At 41.2% G+C, this 20,711-nt stretch overlaps 1 protein-coding gene across 1 annotated transcript in view; it reads right to left on the reverse strand.

Moving 5' to 3' along the window:
- The window catches only part of nlgn2b (neuroligin 2b), a 55,227-nt gene that overhangs the window by 27,409 nt on the left and 7,107 nt on the right, over positions 1-20,711 (reverse strand). The window contains exon 2 of the mRNA XM_084028869.1: positions 1,890-2,646. Within this exon, the coding sequence (XP_083884995.1) occupies positions 1,890-2,406 (517 nt within the window). The 5' untranslated portion in view covers positions 2,407-2,646. The remainder of the gene's footprint in view (positions 1-1,889; positions 2,647-20,711) is intronic.

Consider the following 20,711-nt stretch of genomic DNA (forward strand, 5'->3'; position numbering starts at 1 on the left):
ACAGGAGACTCTACATCAGCCTCTCGGTGAAATATGTAGCGTGCAGCATACACACTGTAAACTGCAGAGCTCTTATTCTATCCATAAATGTACGCTTTCCTATGTTAAAGTAGTCGAATACATCTTTTTTTCCAATCCTCTTTTTAAATATTCTTCTACACAGCATCGCTGGTGCTCTGGTCTCACATTATACTGTAGTAATACTTGATATTTTCCACTAGCAATTAATCTGTTTCCATCCTGTTGTTGGGCTTTAGAGCATTCATCGACAAAATAAATACTATGCAACACTAACACAATCTCGCTAAGTAGGTTAAGGTTTCAGCTTTAGTGTTAAAATACAACAGCGCTGTGCACCACTCAGACTAATCCTGGAGTTTGACTTCACCTCGTATAGGGGAGCAGTAATGCATAAATATGTGTTTTTTTGTGTGCTCTCACGGAAATCTCAGGTGAGTCTATTTCACATTGAGTTTTTTACATTTCATTATCCTTGCTTACTATTATCAGAAACGTATGCTTTGTCTCCAAAGTTATCCTTTGATCCTGTGTTCTTTTACCGGCTTTGCTGCTTTGTTGGAGGCTCCACTGGATCAAGACACCCAGATAGGCCATGAAGAGGCTTAAACAAGGTTGACTTGGACAATGCATTGTGTTTGTTTTTCTCCCAACCCAGCTGCTACAACAGCATGACATGCAATACAAATCCGAAGTAAATAGCCTCATTCCAGTCAAACCATGATACTGGCATGTGCCAACAAAATGGTATTAAGCAAGTATTCAAAAATAATGCTATGTATGTCAGTGTAAGCCCTTTGGCTAACTGAAATCACCAAGATATGCATGTTTGTCTAGCTTACATGTTCACAATTAAAAGTAAACTGTGGCTTATTCATATACTCTCTAATTTATGTTAGCATTGACAATGCTCATTAGTTACTGTTACTTTCTAGACAACACTTACTACATTAAAATGACAGTGTATTATATTTGCTATAATCTCTTGAAAGTGAGCTGCTACACCAGCATTAGTTTTCCTATCCTGAACACAGACATGATGTTAGCATCGCTAATGCTAGCTAGTTCCTATAGGGCTTTCTGGAAAACCCTGACTTTATTAAATTGAATAACAGTGACAATTTTCTGAAAAATGTCGCAATGCAGGGTCTGTGTGTAACTGGTTGGAGCGATGTTCCTCATACGGGTTGAAGTAACAAAATGTTAATGTGCGAGTGAGTCACCCTGTGATTTACCACATCAGCACTTCATTTTGTTCAGTCACTCAAAACGCATGCGACTTACTCTGCAGCGCTAGTGGGCTAAGATAACACAATTAGTATTATGAAAATCTAATATTCATGCATGGTTTAAGCACATTAGCGTTACTCAAGCTGAAACGTAGCACGTCGCTATGTGGCTAATTGGTACAAAAAGCAGCTAGTTAGTTGAGCATGTTCTGTATGACTTTTGAATATTTGACAAAACGTTCAAATTAATTAAATAGGAGAAATAAAACTACATTGTATCTTATTGCTTAACAGTGTACAAGCACAAGAAATCTTGCATAAGTGACTATGCTGCAGTATGTACGTCTATAAAACGTACTGTATTGTATAAAAAATCCAATAGTATTGAGAAACCAATACTAAATGAAACCGATATTAACACAAAACCCGGAGACTATCAGAGAATATATTTGGTTATATATTTTGGAATATACTGGGTGTCTCTTGGAGCGAGACGCTTAGAGCTCTTCTTCCACTCAACATAATCCTGGGTAACTGATCACAAAAATCTGAAATTTGAAATGATGAAAAAAAGTACAAGCTGTTCATACGCTGAAACTTGATCTCTTCCTATATCTCGCATGAGAGTTTAGTCTCACTCACCATCTTCAGTGGGCACATAGATGTTGAGGTAAAGGCAGTCCTCACTCTGGTTCTGGACGTAGGTCGCCGCAGCGTCCAGGTTGTCTGTGAACCACACTGGCAGCATGATCTCAGGTAAAACCCCGTGGACATTCTGGGGACACACTGGTGCAAATTGGGTGGCATTGCGGATCTCTTGCCAGGAGCCCGGAGCTTCGGGAGGCTGGAAGCGGCGCTCGCCAATGGGCGCGGTGGCATACGGCACACCTAAGTACTGTTCCACAGGGCCCAAGATCTCATTGTTGAGCTCCTTCCTGATGCCTCGTATCTTTCCGTAGCTAGTGGACACTATGGGGTGTTTCAGGTCGACCCGTTGGCACGAGGAAAGGGTGAGGTGTAGCACTAGTCCCAAGAGCCACAGCAGACAGTGATTGGCAACCTGCTGAGTAGTATAATGACGCTTCCCACCATAGCCTTGGTGGCTGGCAGCATTGAGAGGAAAAAACAACATGTCCAAAATAAAGGCTCTTTTAGTCATATCACTAGGTCTTCAGCTGGGTGTAGACAGGGAGGGGGGGGTCACAAACTCAGTGGGTTATGGGAAATAACAAAGGCAAAAAGAGGATTTGTGGAAGGGGACGGGCTAGCTGTTTTCCTAGGGCGACATGGCGAGGCGGAGGGACAGGTAGACATTCTCAGGTAGACTCTGTGGTCTCATCCGTCTCCCTCTTTGGAACGCCTGATGGGTCCAGAGCTGCAGTCAGGAAGCAGATTACACCTGGAAGACACAGACAGGTTTCAGGTTTGAGTCAGCGTGTGAGTAAGTGTGCTCTTTAAACCCCGTCAGTGTGTTTTAAAAGGCACAAGAGGACAATATATGTAAGCTGATTCTACCGAAGATGAAGTGTCTGCTAGCTCAAAAAAGAAGGAATAATGACACACGGGTGCAGATGTAGTGCATTTATATTACCCCGAGGCTATAGTTTGCAATTTTGTCTACTACAACAGACACCGAGGGTTATATGTCTGTAATGTCTTGTGATTTAGCGGTATTTAAGATAATTGATTTGAACAGATAATAATGATGTCAGTGAGAATTATAGCACTTAAGAGTACAGTTGTTAGACTTAAATTTAATTCCGCTGTGACACAGCGTGTTGGAATTATCCGAACAATGGTGACACATCGACAAAGAGGACAACTATGCAGACTTCATGCACAGAAAGCAAAAGTTAAGATGAAGCACGCAATCAGCAACGATCACTGCTGCAGATAGTATAGTGCAGAAGGGATTGTGTCTATAATAGGAGGTATACATCTTCATTAGATATGAAAGCAGCAGAACATACGCCACTATGTTGTCCCACAACACATTCTTCATTCATTGGTGTCTTTATAGATCCCTCAATTGAGCCACTGTGTTGCTCCTGTTTTTCCACCTTTTAGCCAGCTAGCTCATTAACCAACAACGATCATAAAGAGTCACGTGCACTTATATATTTATATATCTTTTCTTTTCTGACGCTGCAAGGCCACATGACTGCATTATAGAGCTGGATACACAGTTTTAGTGGCATTTGTATGCTGCATTTTATCACCACTTTCCCTGATAAGCAGTTTGCTGTGGGCCAGCCGGCTAGACTCTTGATTTTTTAAAGGCCCTGTCTAGGAATAGTGTATCCAGATTGTGTCTCAGTGCATTTTACGACTGACATATGTCTAAAATCAAACGTTTGTCACATTTCACACAAGAATCAATGAATATGAATATAGAAACGACTCCCTAGTGCAGGGTGCTAACACAGCTTATTTAGAGCTGTTAACTAACAGGCACCCTGGGGTGAAAACTGTGGAAAGGGCCAAAGGTAATCTGGTAGGTTTGGAAATTCAACATATTATAAATAATATATTTGTTACATTTTAATCTGCCATGCTATCAGAAATATTGGATAAAGATTTGATATACAGGTTTGCAAAAGTTGAACATGAACTCCATAATGTGTCCAACTAGGAGGAATTTGAAGTGAAGCTTATAATGAGCATGTGAAGGCAGGGTTAAAGACCCAGTGAAATGAAAAATACATTAACCCAGCTTTAATCCTGTGTCTGCCTGTTAATTGTATGCCAAATATAAGTTAAAAAAAAAATCACAGTATTTCTTTTTTTACATCAAAGCCCCTGCCTTTCCTCTTCTGTAAAAGGGTTGGAAAAATGTTTGATGACTCATGCTGCACTCAGGGGCGTTTAGAAAAACTCATCCAATCAAATGAGACTTTGGGCGAGTTAGCCACACCGGTCATATAAGACCAGGCTTCGTTGGTTGTTAGCCATAGTAGAGACAGACAGGAAGAGATGTTTGGATATCAGTGATATCATTATTAAAACAATGTGTTGCCGTTTAATCCATTGGAGGGACGACAAAAGTCTGCCAGATGACACAAGACAACGGACGGGCTGGCAGGGGAGCGGGGGAGCTTGGGCGCTGGTGGCACAGAGGAAGGCTGGCTGCTGGTCAGCCATGTAGTGCCCACACTGCAGTAACTTTAAGCCAGGTGAAAAGTTTCCAGTTCATGTCTCCCTTGTCGTCCTCCCGTTCCAACAACAGGTGAGGGAGGTGTATGTGGCGCTGATTTAAATCCCTGTGTAACTGCACATCGCTCAAATATTCTGTTTAAATACGCCGTCTCACTGGAGCATTGTCTGAGAATGTTTGGTCTCGTTGCAAAAAACCTAATTTGTAGTCCAAAGGGAAACCTTTTCAATGACCAGGGTGTAATGTGGCCCCCGCTTCACATTTCATCTCGCAGATAATTACAGTACTTTTGAAGTGTAATACAACGCTCATCTCGTAATCATCTCGAAGCCACAGAAAAGACGAAACAAATAATCATTTTGAGGAGGGAATGAGGCAAACCCCATTGGCCCCTGCATCCCCCCCCCCCCCACCCCCCACCGTGTCAGAGGTGGCCTTTCCCTCTCAACTCAGTTCAGCTGATTCCCGCTTCCACATCATTACAGACGAACTACCAGCGCTTATCTCGCTCCGGCTTTGGGAGACGGAGCCGTTTAGGTGTGATAAAGGCTTTATGTGGCGCTAACCGTCGGTTGAATGCCACCTCGTCCCCCCGACCCTCGACTCCGCAATATCCACACTCGGCTGCCGGGCCGGCGGACACGACAGCTGAAAGATGGTGTGCAACATTACAGGATGTTCAACGTTAGTGATGTGAGGGGTACTGGTTCATGAGGACAAAACAGGAACCAGTTGTCTGGAAAAAAATATTCACTTCATTAAAGCCTTCTGATGCTCCATCTCATGACAACTCTACAGTACATCCTTGGGAGGCGGTATGATGTGTAAGGACACCCGGCATTTTCAGTTAGTGTGCGTACAAAGTCAAGCTGAAAGTCCAACTTAGAAAAACATTAATGTGAATTATACACGGTACGTGACTCTCTCCGCGTCGTAGTAAAAGACTCATTGTGAGAGGGTAAGATTGCGTGATTTATGGAAGCCACTAGACTTATTTGGAACAAGAGGCAAAGAATTGAAGGTGATGTGTTCATTTTTTTGCTTTACCTTCTTCTACTCAGCCAAGTATGTTTAAAGTTTGACATTTTTGGGGAAAAAAGCTTAATCGCTTTGTCGCTGAGAGTTAGATGATTAAGACTGATACCATTCTCCGTCTGTTGAATATGAAGCTATGTTCAGGAGATGGTTAGCTTAGCCTGGCAAAACAAAGTGGAAAGAGTAGGAAAAAAGCTAATCTGGCTCTCTGCGAAGGTAACAAAGTTAATCTACCAGCACATCTACAATGAAACGTTGGGGGTGTGTTTGCTGGACGAGATCTTGGCCGGGCCTGTCATCCCCATGGGGTTGCCAGGTAACCAGAAAAGGCCTCTGAGAAGATATAGGATGTTAATTAGAGAGCTTTGGAGGTACTGATTAGCAGGTTATCCCTTATTTCCAGCCGTTATGCTAAGCTAAGCTAACAGGCAGCAAATTACACATGAAAGTCAGAGGTATTTATTGGAAGTTGGCATGATCATTCATCATGATGAATATACTGGAACCAATGCAGGCACAGACTAAACATACACACCGATACAGTATACACTGTATGAATCCTGTTTCAAATAGCAGTGCGGTCATTGCTCACTGCTCATATTTGCTGTAGTTCCAGCCATCTGTGCTCCTATTCAGTCGGGAAATGGGACCGAACATGTAGCACAAACCCAAGGTCAGAACACCTTCGGCATACACAGCAGTTGCTGTGTTGCAGACGGAAAGTATGTCCTCACTGAGATAGCACAGGTGAGGGTCAAGCAGCCATCAGATTGTTCTCTGCGATGCTCGCCTGCCTCCCTGCATGACGTACGACGTACACGCACATGCGTAAAATCCGATGAGGCATCAGATGTTGCATGTGAGACTGTACGGTGAGCATAAATTGGTCTGTTCTCAACCTCTCACATGTGACTCGCAAATGGTAGCACCCGAACATCCCTAACATCTGTTCATGTCAACCATCCGTGAGCTGAAATGGCATCGGGCGTGCATCCTCACGCATAAAATGGGATAAATTGACACACAAATCACCAGACTGTTTTACGCTGCTGTTATATAATAGGCAGTCCTGTCAGCTGAAGCAGTTTGAGAAGGTAATGTCTCTGCCAGTGGGACACTTTTATGGGTATGTTTAAAATGGAATGGTCAGAGTGGTTTGGGAAAACTTTTCGCAGAACGGCGGTGTTGGGGGAAATGCTTGCCTCGGGGATTTTAAATTGCTTTGTTTCCACTTTGAGTGTTAAAACTACACGCATTTCTTCAGCTGTCAAGCTGCTCTCCTCCGCTAGTCAACATCTGTGGTTGACAAGCAGCTCAGCAGGCCAGAAACAGAGTGCTGAGTTTTTTTTACCAGATTTGCTCGCCTGCTATCTACGGTCACTGCGGTCAGAAGAAGGGCCCATTAACGAGACAAAAAACAAAGCTCTGGTGGCCGTATGGTGTATTCTCCTGCAGCCAATGTTGAGACACTATGTTTCTCTGCATCGACATCTGATGGTAAGATAAATCACTCGTGCCATTTAGAGCTTATATGTAATGACTTTCACTGTATGAAAGATTCTGTCATTTCATAAGCTGAAAGAATCTTGTTGTCTAGTGATTTCTTGGCTACTGATGGTAAAGTGAGTTGTAAAGCTCTGAGGTTTATCGGTACTTTCTTTAGTAACAAAGTCAGATGATTTTTATTCAAACAAGTCTATGCATGTTTTGAAAGAGGAAATACCAGATTCTTCATCTTATTAATGAAAAGTTTGCACAAGTCAATACTCTCAGGGGCTTTGCAAATCCTGCCTTCCCTGGTATGACCAACATGTGACGGTTAATGTTGGATAATGTTAGAAAATGTTAGATGCATTAGGGGTGGGCAATGTGAGATTTATATTACAGCATTTTTATTATCACAATTAAAAGGGATACTCCACTCAAAATATGATTCTACTACGTTTTTCACTTCAGCCAAACTGGGAATAATGCTACGCTTAAAAGAATGTACATCTGTGAAGAAAGCGAAAGCTGACATAACCATTTAGACCTTAACCTACACGAAGTAAGAGTTTGAAAACACGCAGCGTCGATGCTGTTGGACCAGTACTTTACAACCGTGAGCAGCACGACTCGGCGGCGGGCGGCTCATCTAGAGATGATATCAATTTATCCGTTCTCCGTGCACCGTTCCCTCAATCCTATAATAAACTTTTCATGTTATATAGTGATATTAATCCGGTGTGAAGATGAGAGAAAAATTAATCCTTTAATTTAAATTGATGTATGGCGACAGAGTTGTCTCCACTTTAAAGGTATGGTGTGTAGGATTTGGCAGCATCTTGCAGTGTGGTTGCAGATTGCAATTTTAAATATCAATACTAGGTTCCCCTTATAAAAACATAACCAAGTGCCCAGGGGAACTTTATTATCATGTTTTGAAGGAAAATGTGTGTAATATCTGGAGTTTATATTTCAGAGATGGTACCCAATAAACACAAATTAGCGAAAAGACAAAAGGTGTTGATTGATAAGGCCAGAAAGGGGTCGAGTGGGTCAGGGAAAACGTCCTCAGGCCCTTAACTTTCTGGAAATGTGGCCCCCTAAAGAATATAGTTGAAAAGCCCTGCGCTACACAATGTTCCTTTAAATTCCGCTCTGATACACCGAAATAGCTATAGCAGTAATCAGGGCTCGGCTTACACCCTGTTGTTGCAGTCTGGACCACTTGTATGCGCCACCTGGTGGCTGTTGGAGCATACTGCAGCTAGTGCTGGAAAAAGCTTTCTGCTACTGCGGGGTACCTTTAACGCTATGGCATTTGTGCCAATTGAAAGCGGTGACATCTGTATAGGGCAACGGTATGTTAAACATCCTATTTAAAGTAAAAGTTTGACATTTAGGGGAAACTACGTTTATATGCTTTATTGCTGAGCGATTGAAACCACGTGTGATAAATATAGCGCTGATAATTAACGCAGCTATCATGGGGTTAGCATTAAGTAGGCATGTATAAAATGATTAGCTATGACTTAACTGCAGATATTGTAATGTTAAAATCTTGACATTCAACATTAAATCTTTGAATGGACATTTAACGCTTATATCGTACATGGACGAGCAAAGATGAATAAGTATACAGACCGCCAGGATGGACTGGGTGAAACAGGAAGAGGAGATGATTGAAGAAACGGCTGCCACTCCTGGAGTGCAGCATTATATCAGAATTAATTTGGGAGGTAGCCACTAGAAAAGTCAGTTCCTCACCTTTGCAATCTGTAACAACTCCACGATGCTGTCTTACAGAATTGGATACATTAGTTACTGTAAAATTGTGCCATAAGTTAATTTTTGGCCACAAATGTACACAAATGTATCTGATAAAAACAATGTCACCAACAGCCCACCTGATTTCAAATGTGACTTTTAATTACAGAACACATTCAAAGTGTTTTTTCTCGACAACGTGACACGCTACATAATGAAGACTGAAGCCTCAGAGGACAAGGGGAGGGCTGCAGAGAGCTATAGGCAGAGATTCGGCAGACTTTATGTCAATCGAGCTTTAAACCATTTTAGGATTATTGTAATAGGATCACTGTTGAACCTTATGGGAAGATGCATATTTATTTTTGTAGTATATGCTTTCAAGTTGTGAAGGTAAAAAAAAGAAAACAGCATAATTTAAGATGCATCTTCTTCTAGCTGATAATAATGTCTGTAACATATTAAACAGGCGGGTTTAAGAGTTTTAGGTGAACCCAGTCATGATGGGGTGCTGGGAGGATAAACAGGTGCCTATCACAGAAACATATATGTATTTTTGTTCCTTATTGCATTAAACACTCTTTGGGCTAAACAGAATTAAGGAGTGATTCATGATTTTAATACAAATCTTGCAAAATGCTAAAACAATGATTTAAATATTATTATATATATATATATATATATATATATATATATATATATATATATATATATATATATATTTTAGGACCTAATGTGCAAGACAGTTGAGCAAGAATAACACCTGCACCATCTGCAAGGCTGTCAGTGTTATGCATACTCAATAATGATCTAATATAACTATAGACTGTCAGTGCCAGATGCTTCAACTCAACAGAGCACGGACATCCACTTTAATAATCAGTCAGTTTCAGCACAGATATGAGTAAAAATATAACAGAATGCGCAGCGACTCATCTGCTCCTGCTCCTCGTGTTCCCTTACAAGACATCAAACTGGAATCTTCAGACAGCTGGCCGGCTAACGTTAGCTAGCCGCCAGGTCAGAACAGACTGAAAAAAGTCAAAACTGAAACGCATTTCAGCCGACTGATGCAACAAGAGTCAGCGTTGTCCCATAATTAAGTGCCCTCTTCATGTCTTAGTTTACAGCTCTGTCGTGACTAAAGGTAGCCAGCTGTTATGCACATTTTTGGGCACAATGTAAATACCGCTGGCATTTTAATTAATTCAATATATCGCACAGCCATGCTTTGGTGCCAAAGCAAGATATTTCAGGAAGTACTTGCCAGACAGCCATCAAATTTGAAATCTATATTCAGTGTCCCCAGAGGATAATTTCTAATGATCTTCATGACCCCCTGACCCTTCATCTTGCATTACCACCAGGCCAACATTTCCATTTGATAAGCACTTCAATAAAACCTTACAGCCAAATTTCCACTAAACCTGGAATCAATATTGATTGTCCCCATCATCATCAACAATGAATGAGCAGATCACCATGAAATAAACTGAGCGTTATAACTGTATGTTCACGAATGAACTCTTTCCATTTTGGAAATGAGGTTTGCTTTGCCCTCAGGACAAATGACAACTTGGCAATCATGCTGAGGTTGCACTTTCATGTTGCCAAGGGGGAAAACACTTCAATTTTACTGATCCCATGGTCTTTGCTACAGCGCTACACTTAGGACGAATTCTATGTTTCTAGCAATTTGAAAGATTATTCGTTCCAAGCTACATTTTTGTATTGATCACTATAAGAAAAAAATCAATATCATATCAACTAGTAATACATCAAAATTTGTTTTAGTTATGCAATCCTTGGAGCGTGATACATAGACACATACCCTATATTCCCAATTTATTCCTCTCCTCAAAGCTTTAATGTCAGGGGTTATTTTAGCATTTATATGGTACACAAACATTAATAAAGGGAAGAAGGATTTATAGTTTTTCATAAATACATTAACAAACACTTATATCTGTTTCTACATTATATTGTGTTATTAACTTGCGTTATAAACCAGTTATTTAGTCTTTGTATATTGCTTATAAATGCTAAACAGGGGGATTTAGATTGTTATCAGGGATCTGTCTGAGAAAATAAAGCTTTGAGGTTGTACGTTCTTGTCACAGTGTTAATTTGATGGCAACCCCATAATTGCGGAGAACCACTGTGTTGTTAGTGCTGATGAGGGCCGTGAGCTTCATCCCACAATTTATTCTATTTACCATAAGCCCTCACGACTCACAGAGCAGCGCAATCAGATAACATGGCCGCTCCATCTGCCACTGCTTTCCCATCCTCATCACACTGCAGCCCGTGTGAATATCCACATGCGGGAATATCCACAAGGAAACGTCACTTCACACTCATTATAACTCCAATTAACCCGAGGAACGACTGCAAGCATCTCATTCAAAAGGGACGAAGGCCTGCTGGACAGACCCTGACTCCTGAGCGGCGGAGGCCTCGACGAGCTCAATTTAAAAAACACAGGTCAAAAGAAATTGAATGTCATTATATAGCTTTCACTACGCTGCTGACCCCAATAATTAACAACATGAAAACACAAGTTAGGATTAAAAATAAAGTTCCCAAAGGATCACGTACACATCGATTAAAGGGTCCTTAGTGGGGCGTCAGTGTGGGTTATTAAAGCAGCAGCAGCGGGGATCATAAAGCAGCAGAGTGGGAGCAGATAGGAGATGTCAGAGAAAAGGCCCTCTGTCACTGCTGGACCAGAAAATCCATACGTTGCTGTTAGTCACCACTGTTCTCTCTACTTAACACCTGTAGATCACATGGATGGAAAAGCCTTTATCTGACGACTCTCCTCCCAGCACACAAAGCAAGGTACCTTGACAGCGGCGGGGCCAGACACCCTCAAAATCAACATGAACCATCACGGCCACCCTCGCGGGGCTGTTTCTTTTTATTCATCTGCTTCCTTAAGTGTGTTTGGTAGTCGTGAGGGGAGCGAATGCGTCATACTTTAAGTAGAGTGCACAATGTGGTGACACACTAATTAGCGATGATCTAGGTGAAATGCTAGCTGCGTTAGCGTGTGTAGGTGTCTGTGGGCGATACAGTTTGAGGGAGCAGCCTGACAGCTGCTTTGCCTCGAGCTCAAAGCTAATTTAAGAGTAGAATGGCCCACTAAGTTAAATGGAGAAGGCAGCTCAGCCATGTTGACATGAATGCCCACTCTCACCGACGCAGGCCTACTGTTACATGTAAAAATGAGAATAATAAAGCTAATAATAATGGTGCTCGCGATCATCTTTTCTTCAAATCTGGAAGAAATAAATCAGAGGAAACAGAGTGGTTGCAAAGATGAAGACAATACATAAAAGCATGTCTAGAGGGGGGAATTTAAAAGGAGATTTACTGGATAACATTGAATTAACTAGCTCGCGTTCCTCAGGCAGGCACGTTCAACGCTCCCCCCCCTAGCAAAACTGCAATCAGCTTTATTCTCGGCTCGAGACCGAGAAAGAGTGAACAGGGCCCGAGGATCCCGGGCTGACAGGAAGTCTGAACGTAGCCATGGGCCAGACGCTGCTTTAGCCTACTTTGAACGTGATCATTGAGAAGTGATGACAGCGAGCCAGAGCCTCACAACATCACACGAGTTTACATCATGCTCCCGCCTCTGGTGTCAAGGAGATACACTGGTGCATTCGGGTGACGATACCCTGCTCGGCGTTTTTTATCTCCAAAAATCACATTTGTCTGAGAGGCTCCACAGTAATACATTGTCATGTGTCTCATGTTCTTGATGTGGACGTGTTATGAACATTTCGCTGGCAATGTGCGAGTCTGACTAATCACTAGCGGCTGTGAAAGCCACATCCGACTGACAAGCAAATCCCTCTTTGTATGGAGAACGGCTCCACGTGTAGTTAGTTAGCAAAATAAAACAGCATAAAAGCCAGGGGATAGGCCACTTTATAAATCACTAGTATTACAATAATGCCTGGAGACGAATATGCCAAACTCACTGTTGAGCAAAGGACTGCGAAGGAAATTTACAGTATCTGCCACTAGATGCCCTAAGATAACATTATGCTTTACTGTCGTCAAACAAGTCCACAGCTGCCAAATTCATTATAGATGATGGTGTTCTGTAATAAATCATTCTGTGTTCTGTATTTTATAGCTTTACTTCATTATCATCAACTTTACTTCAACATATTGTGTGTGTGTGTGTGTGTGTGTATGGATTGATAACATCAAATCAGATCCAAGCTTTCTTAAAGAGGAAGTGGATTTTTATATCATGCATTCACATTTTTTTGCTGTATATTTAAGGCTTATTTCAACAACTTCTGCCCGTTGCTGCAAGATATCTAATGCAACTCCTGCTTTATTGCAATTTTGGTGGTCGTAAGTTCAAGCCCACTTGTAGCCAAAGCAAAGGAGGTTTGTGATCTCAGGAAGAAGCGGACAACGCGTACGGTTGTGCGAGGGTGTATGAAAGGAGTGAGAGGTCGAAACGAGGACGGAGAAGAGGGCGGCATCAAAAAGGCGAGGAGCAGCAGCGAGCAAAGAGCGACGCAGGGAGAAGCTGTCACGGCTAAAACAGAGGCAGCCGCAGGCAGCAGGGGTGACATGCGTGGTTAAGTGGTTTGCTGAATGTCAAGTTGCAGCTCATCATCTTGTAATCCCCTTTCTTAAAGCTCCACCGTACTCATAGTTTGTGAAGACGATACACACTCAGCATAATGCGACTTCTAAATCAGGATGCCATTAAAAAGATTTTTAAAATCATATTTAGGCCTCGATCTCACAGCACAGGAACAATGACGCGAAAGCAAAGTGTAACGTTAATAATACATCTATCGTTAATACCTTGACATCTATCGTGTTTCTGGGACTTTAATCTGTCGAAGCCTGAGCGATGTTTGGCCCCCAAAAGCTCCTTTGTTGTCTTGTGTCTATGTTTTGGATCAATGGCTCGCTGCATTTTTCAAATCAGAACATTGTCCCAATGCCTTTTATTTCACTGTACGTATCTTCAAACAGCAAGTTTCCCTCACAACTAGCAATATTGCAGTACTACTCTATTGAAAAGCCAACCGTTTGGTGTTTTTTCTTCTGGTTTTCAAGAGTTGAAAAATGTTCTGTAAAACACTGAGGTTGTCCCATATCTTTGTTTTTACAGCGATCCAATCACAATGTAGGAGGGGCGGGACAAATGCCACAAAAACCAACGGTCACATCCTCCATGTAAGCCGCAGGCGTCAACAATGGAGGAGAAACGGATACACGTAGAGTGCCGTATCGTCCTCCTACATGTCAACATTTTTACAACAGATATTGCGTATCATAGCAACCACACATAACCAAACCATTTCAGCTTAAAAAAAAAAGAAGTTTTTAAACTGTTTTAAAAAGCAACAATATACCTAATAATGACACTTAGAATCTAAAGTCAGGATAAATGAAGTAATTTCCAAAAAAGAAAAACCTGCATATCACTGCAGAGGACATTCTTTCACCGCGACAGCCCGACTCACAACTCATGTAATATCCTCTAAGTGACTGCAGGGCTTTATTCAATGAAATAAGTTTCACAGAGCAGAGAAACTAGCAGGTTATATAATTAATAAACTACAGTACAACTATAACCAATTTTGTACACAAAGTGTAAAAGCCAATTAAACATCTCCTGCCAGCTGTGTGTTACGTAATGAGGCTCTTTTCAGCTAATTCATCATTAACATTGATTTTAGGGGCCAATGACAGCCCTACATGATAGCGGGTACATTTACGTCTGCACTAATAGCCCTGTATACTAATTAAGACATTAATCTGGTTGTTGCAGCTGTCGTATTAACACTTGTCTGTCGATGTCAACAGGACTGCTGTAAGAATAACCTGGTTAAAATACTATAATTTCAGATCTTTATTTCCTTTTCACGCGTTTGTTTGCAGGGACAATGAAGTGAGTGGTAACAAAAGCCAACATTTTGGAGTGAATCAAAACTTACCCCTGCTGGGTGAACTCACTTTAATTTGAAATGCGTGATCACTTAATTGAACCATTAAGTAATGCAATCCCTGTTGTCACAGTTCCAAGCATGCCTTGTTCCTGTCATGTGATCCAAAACAAGTCCAGCCAGTTGTCTTCTGAAAATGAGGCCTGAAATGTGATTGTGTGCATATTGTGTGCATATTCCTGCAGCCTGGGTGCTGCACCAGTGTGGGCTGATAAGGGCTGTGCTGGAGAAGTGGTGGAGATTTAAGATGAAATGGCAGGATTTGCACGAACAGAATGGTGGGAACATAGAGTTATATTAGAGGCACGGAGTGATATGTAGATGTAATGAGACAAAAAGACTGGGTGCACCTTGGGATTTATCTGTTAAGGATCATGGACAATGACAGATGTGGGAATGGAGGGTAAGTCATGGTTTAAGTGGAGACAGCTGGAGTAAAAGTAAAACTAATGGAACAAACATTTGAGTTGAGAAAGATCTGATGCTACACCAGTATAGCACTCGATTCACCCAGACCATGGAGCTAAGGTGTGAACATTATGGATTATTAAATTATAAAGCCACAGCCTTTTTCGTTGACAAAAGAAAATGGGTTACACTATTTGGCTACATTATTTACAATATTTAGGATTTTGAACTTTTTTAAACTTTATTTTACAAAAGGAAGGAATGTTTTGTTTTATATGCTGAATCACCTTCTTTGAGAAAATAAATGAATAGTGCAATCAAATTAATTGATATTCATAACATTTTGAATGTTGAATTCCTGGTAGTTGGTGACATTTTATCCATCCACCATTTTCTGGTGACAAAATGGAAAACACGGACTCGGGAGAAAATTACAATCAATGTCATAGGGCATTATTTTGTTATTGTAAATTGATTATGTATGTTTGATTTGTTTCTTAATTCATGTGGATGCGATAATGGACAACACCAGAAGTTTCCGAACACTTACACTTAGAGTCCAATAAACGCTGAAGGAAACTGCATGAATATTATGTTCATCTAGATATAGTTTATTACAATCGGCAATCTTGTGTCAGTTTGGTGGTCAATGCAATTAACTGTCTTTAACTCATATTCATTACATCGTTGACAAAAACTTCACAACTCATTTTGTAAGTTAACACAACAATTTCACTCAAAATACTTTTTCTCTCAAATAAATCATAAACAATCGTTACAGACGATCATCCCACACACACACACACACACACACACACACACCATTTTTGCCATTTGAGAACCGTCACCTTGGAAACAGTCACGTTAATAGCAGCCATCACCTTGGCTCCTAGAATCATTACCCTATTCAAACCATTATCAACAAAGCCTTTCATAAAGCAAGGAGGGTTCGTGCTACGAAGGACTTGCTTGTCAGTCTAAACTGAAAAATGACCTCAGAGATGATTCCCGTTATGTTGTGTGGAACAGAAGTCCAGATGAACAACTTGAGGCAGGCCATTCATTTTAGATTGTGTAATGTATAATATTGAATAAAGGCCTGGTTTATATAAGCCTCTGTCCAAATATAATGTTATTACAAGAAATACAAAATGATGAATAAAATAGGAATAGCCCAATCACATAATTAAATCCATTTTGTGGTTGAAAACATTGTAGATCTGGGGGGATTTTGTGGCAGACAACATTTTTTCAGAGCTCAGTAATATTAAAAGTTCAAAAAAATAAAATTCCATTGCGTTTCCTTGCAGAGCAATCTCCCGGTCTGCACAACTTATATAACTTCTCCCACGTATCATCACACTATTGATGTATCGGGTCAGAGATGGGGATGTTTGTTCTTACAGAAAGAGATCAGACTATGAAATCCCTCCGTGTGACTGCTGTATTTTTATTAAGTTAAATGTTTAATTGTCCAATATAAAAGATAGCATGCATGAGAGAGCTAAAAGGTACGATGACTTGAGCTCCACTGAGTTGAAGGAATTGTGAGGGGAAGTGGAAAAGTTCATTTTTTGATACGACTCCTTTAACATCTCCCATTCGCTGATTTAATTCTCATTGTTATTATTCGGTTTTCATCCTTTTGTTTGTTTAGTTTATGTCTTTTTGTTGGTTTTGGTGTGTGTCTGCTGATAAAGACACGGCTCCCAAACTGCTCTGTTAATGCACCGTGGTCCAGATGTGCTCTTAGTATCCAAACTAATTAATAATTAAAATGTTTTCAGAAAGGCTGAGATAACCGTCAGTGTTTCCTCTCTTTGGCAATAACCATTTTCTCTGAAAATAAACCAGAGGAGCTCCATATGTGTAAACGCAGTTACTCCTGCAATATAGACAGCGGAGCCCAAGAATAAAGATAAACAATTTGTTGCTTTCTCTTTTCTTAATGTTGTTTGTTTTGAAAAAGAGGAAAGGTGGCCTTTGTGTGAAAATGTGATCCACTTTCCAAAAACCCAGGAAAATTGAGAAATAACATTTGCCTTTTTGTTAATCGCAGCTACAGTCCTCCCTGTGGTTATCTTACTAGTTTGAGTTGCTTAAATCGACCTACTGATATCTGGAGTTAATAAAAAGGCACATTTCTTCCGTACAGGTAAAAACTTCTGCACTGTGAAACCGGACGGGTAGAAGGACAAAAAACATTGGGAGGAATTTGATTTGATCCCTGAAAAGATGAGCTCATGACCTTCTCCAGCTCTGTGCAGAGCCGAAGCTGCAGATTGATTGATGGATGTCATGATATGATTGGTTGAAATTTGGTTGATTCTCACTTATGTCAGCACGCCTCATATTTTGTTTTCCACAAAGAAAAAAACAATATTGGACTTTTGATATAAACATACGAAGAAATAGATGTTTTGTACATTTTTCAGCATGTATTGTTAAAAGTACGATATGCCAGGGGATGTGATCTAAAAGGGTTCAAAGGCTTTTTTCATTTCAGCTCGACTTCAGGATTACAACTTCAAGTTTGTTTGGTACCTAACTGTATTTTAAATGTGGATTTTTTTGCCTTAACCACAGCCTTTTTATTCTATCATTAACCACAGCCTACTGTAGCTACCATGTGCTGCTGATATAGTAGAATTATTTTTATTGCTGACATTGGGAGTAAAAAACGACGTCCCTGAAGGCGACTGTAACCAAGGGTTTTGCAGAATCGTCCAACAGTGACATTCCTGACCTAGGTCCCTGTTTGCAAAGTACTTTCCTTTACATGTTTCGGAATGCATTCCCATGCAATTTGCTACACATCTATAATTTCTGAAAATATGCAATAATGATGGCAAACAAAGGCAGGATATTCAATAATAGTGAGTATAGTAGTGAGAAATAGTGAATAATTTGAGATGCTACTGTAAACCGCATGTTATTACAGTGTGGCATAAATCAATGAATACACAGGGCAAATCAATTCTAATCATAATAGCTTGGCTCTTGCCATAATAAAGATCCTCCTAACCCATGTAGGTGGGGACATTGCACAGACGGGATAAGGAAGGAGCTGTTGCTGTTAATTAGGAATCAAGATGTACACCACGGGGGTAAAAAAAAAAGAAACGTGGGGGATTTTTAAATAGGGGATCAATCACCAACGGAAGCCTAAAGAAATCATATGGCGTAAGTGTGGGACCAGACAATCATAATAATGGGTGATAACACAATCAACTACGTGTCACGCAGCTGGCCCTACAGCACTCACTGTTCATCTGCTCTGGGAGGGGACACACACACACACACACACACACACACACACACACACACACACACACACACACACACACACACACACACACACACACACACACACACACACACACACACACACACACACACACACACACACGAGCCTGCTCTCACACTGGGGGGATTCTGACTCTGCATCATCATTCATTTGAGTAAATACACCACAGTTTACTTTGCCATGCTATTCCAGGGAATTTAAACATGGCCTTAAGAGGACCGTCACGTTTTCGGTGGAAAGCGCACCTCGACAGATGGGCATCGGTGACGCGTTAGCTCAAGTAGAGCAGCAAGACCCGCCGCGATGCGATGTATTCTGCCGAAATGATTTGTATGCCCAAAAGTGTCGAGAGGTTTCCTGTACTCCAGAAGTACTGCTCTGAGGTCAGCTGAATAAAAGATGGTGGATGTAATTTGGGCTTCGGTGCAGGAGTGACTTTTAAAACGGACAAGTCGCTCCAACACATACGAGGCCGTGTAGCCTGCAGAATTCTGATAAATCTGTGTGATTTCTCTCCGATGCAGTGTTCGCCTAATATTTGATCTTTTTGGCTTTGAGCTCCATGTTGCTTCAGGTAAGTCGCGGGCTCCCGGGTGCCATCAGCTGATCGGTATCAACTGACTCGATCACAATCACCTATCAGATTAAAACAATGTAATTAGGTGGTGTTGATCATCCGACGCGCTCACACTCTCGCTCCTGTGATTATTCTGTTACAGGCCGTCCTCCACGCCGACTCTCCCAGCATGGGACTCTCTCCCACGCTGCTCGGATTCATCCGGCGAGTGAACGCGGTGGAGCATTTTCCCATCAAGTGCACCCAGACATCTATTTGCAAAAATAATTGGTTCTGAATCATTTGATGTAAGTGTCTGACTGAACTGCCTGACATTCCGCAAGAGCACTGCGCAAAGTAGTGTTTTAGTCATTCACATCGCAACACCTTGGTTACATACTAGACTTGACTGCAACCGATCTAGATGTTCACCAGGACAGAGGGTTGGATACGATGGGGGGATAGAGCAGGGGGACACCGAGAAGACATATTTACACTGAGCAGTCATTCACTACGACAGTTCATTTAGACAGAGGGCACAACAAAAATTCAATCAACATTTCATTGTCTCAAGCAACCAACGGTTATTCATGAGCAAACGCTCAGGGAAAATTAAAAAAAAAGCTCAGAGAGATATTCAACAAAACATTTCACTTTGACAAATGAAGTTAGAATTTACTAGAATTCATTTTGATTTGTGTAATTGAAAAAAATCTGTTGTAGGATTATTTCTATTCTGTCCACGATGCTATAATTCATATATATTTGAATCTATATATGATATATCTAGATATATACTATATGAATCTTTATATATATACACACACACACACACACACACACACACACACACACACACACACACACACATCAGGAAGATGGCCCCAACTGAGTATCCCGATGAGGAGGAGGGGGAGGAAGAGGGGGAACATCATGGATCTCTGACCAGAAGACGGTCCTACAGCTACTGAAGTTCCCTCCCAGGCCTCTGGTAGAGGACCCGAGCTTCAAGGAAGGAAACACAAGACCACCCATTTTTTTTTTAATATAGCATAATGTCATGTTCTCTCTTCCAAAAAAACATATGTTAAATTAGAATTTCTTATGGAAAAGGAAATTGAGTTTGTTAAAGGAGTCATCACCTGGTTTTATACGTATCCAGCCCCCCTTGGATCGCTTTGGATCAATTCGTAAAACTTATTAGAAAAAAAAAAAAAAATTGAATCAAACATTGAGCTTGTTCTGACCCTTTTTCGTACCGCGATTTTATCACGCGAGATTACGCGCGAGGTTTTGACTGGTCCGGATGTGCATTGTATAATATGTAATGAGGCGCGCGTTGATTCGCCGCAGGAAGGACAGAGCCGGGGGGGCTTGCCTGCATGCAGACTCCAAAACATAATGGCGGCGCTTCGGCGATTTCAGGTAGCGGACGGGGCGGGGTTGGGTGGTGAAAGAGGGGTGGGCTTATGCAAGTAGCCGCCACGGTGACGTCACCGAAGGCGCAGAATCAAAATCTCGTGCTTTAGAAGTTTCAACTGAGGTCAAACACAGATATGCATGTTTTAACAAGAGAAATTGCGATTTCCAGGTGATGACTCCTTTAAATAGGTCAAAGGAAATGCAGTAAATTAGCCCATTTTAATGTGTAGGAGAAACTTTATTTTTAAAATGATATGGGACTTGTCCAGGTAAATCAGTTTTAATCCGAGTTGACGCTGCTGGACCAAGATTTTATTTAGCTCCACTTTTCCCATCCACTTCC

Source organism: Eutrigla gurnardus (genome assembly GCF_963514095.1).
Source record: "Eutrigla gurnardus genome assembly, chromosome: 15".
NCBI classification, from domain to species: domain Eukaryota; kingdom Metazoa; phylum Chordata; class Actinopteri; order Perciformes; family Triglidae; genus Eutrigla; species Eutrigla gurnardus.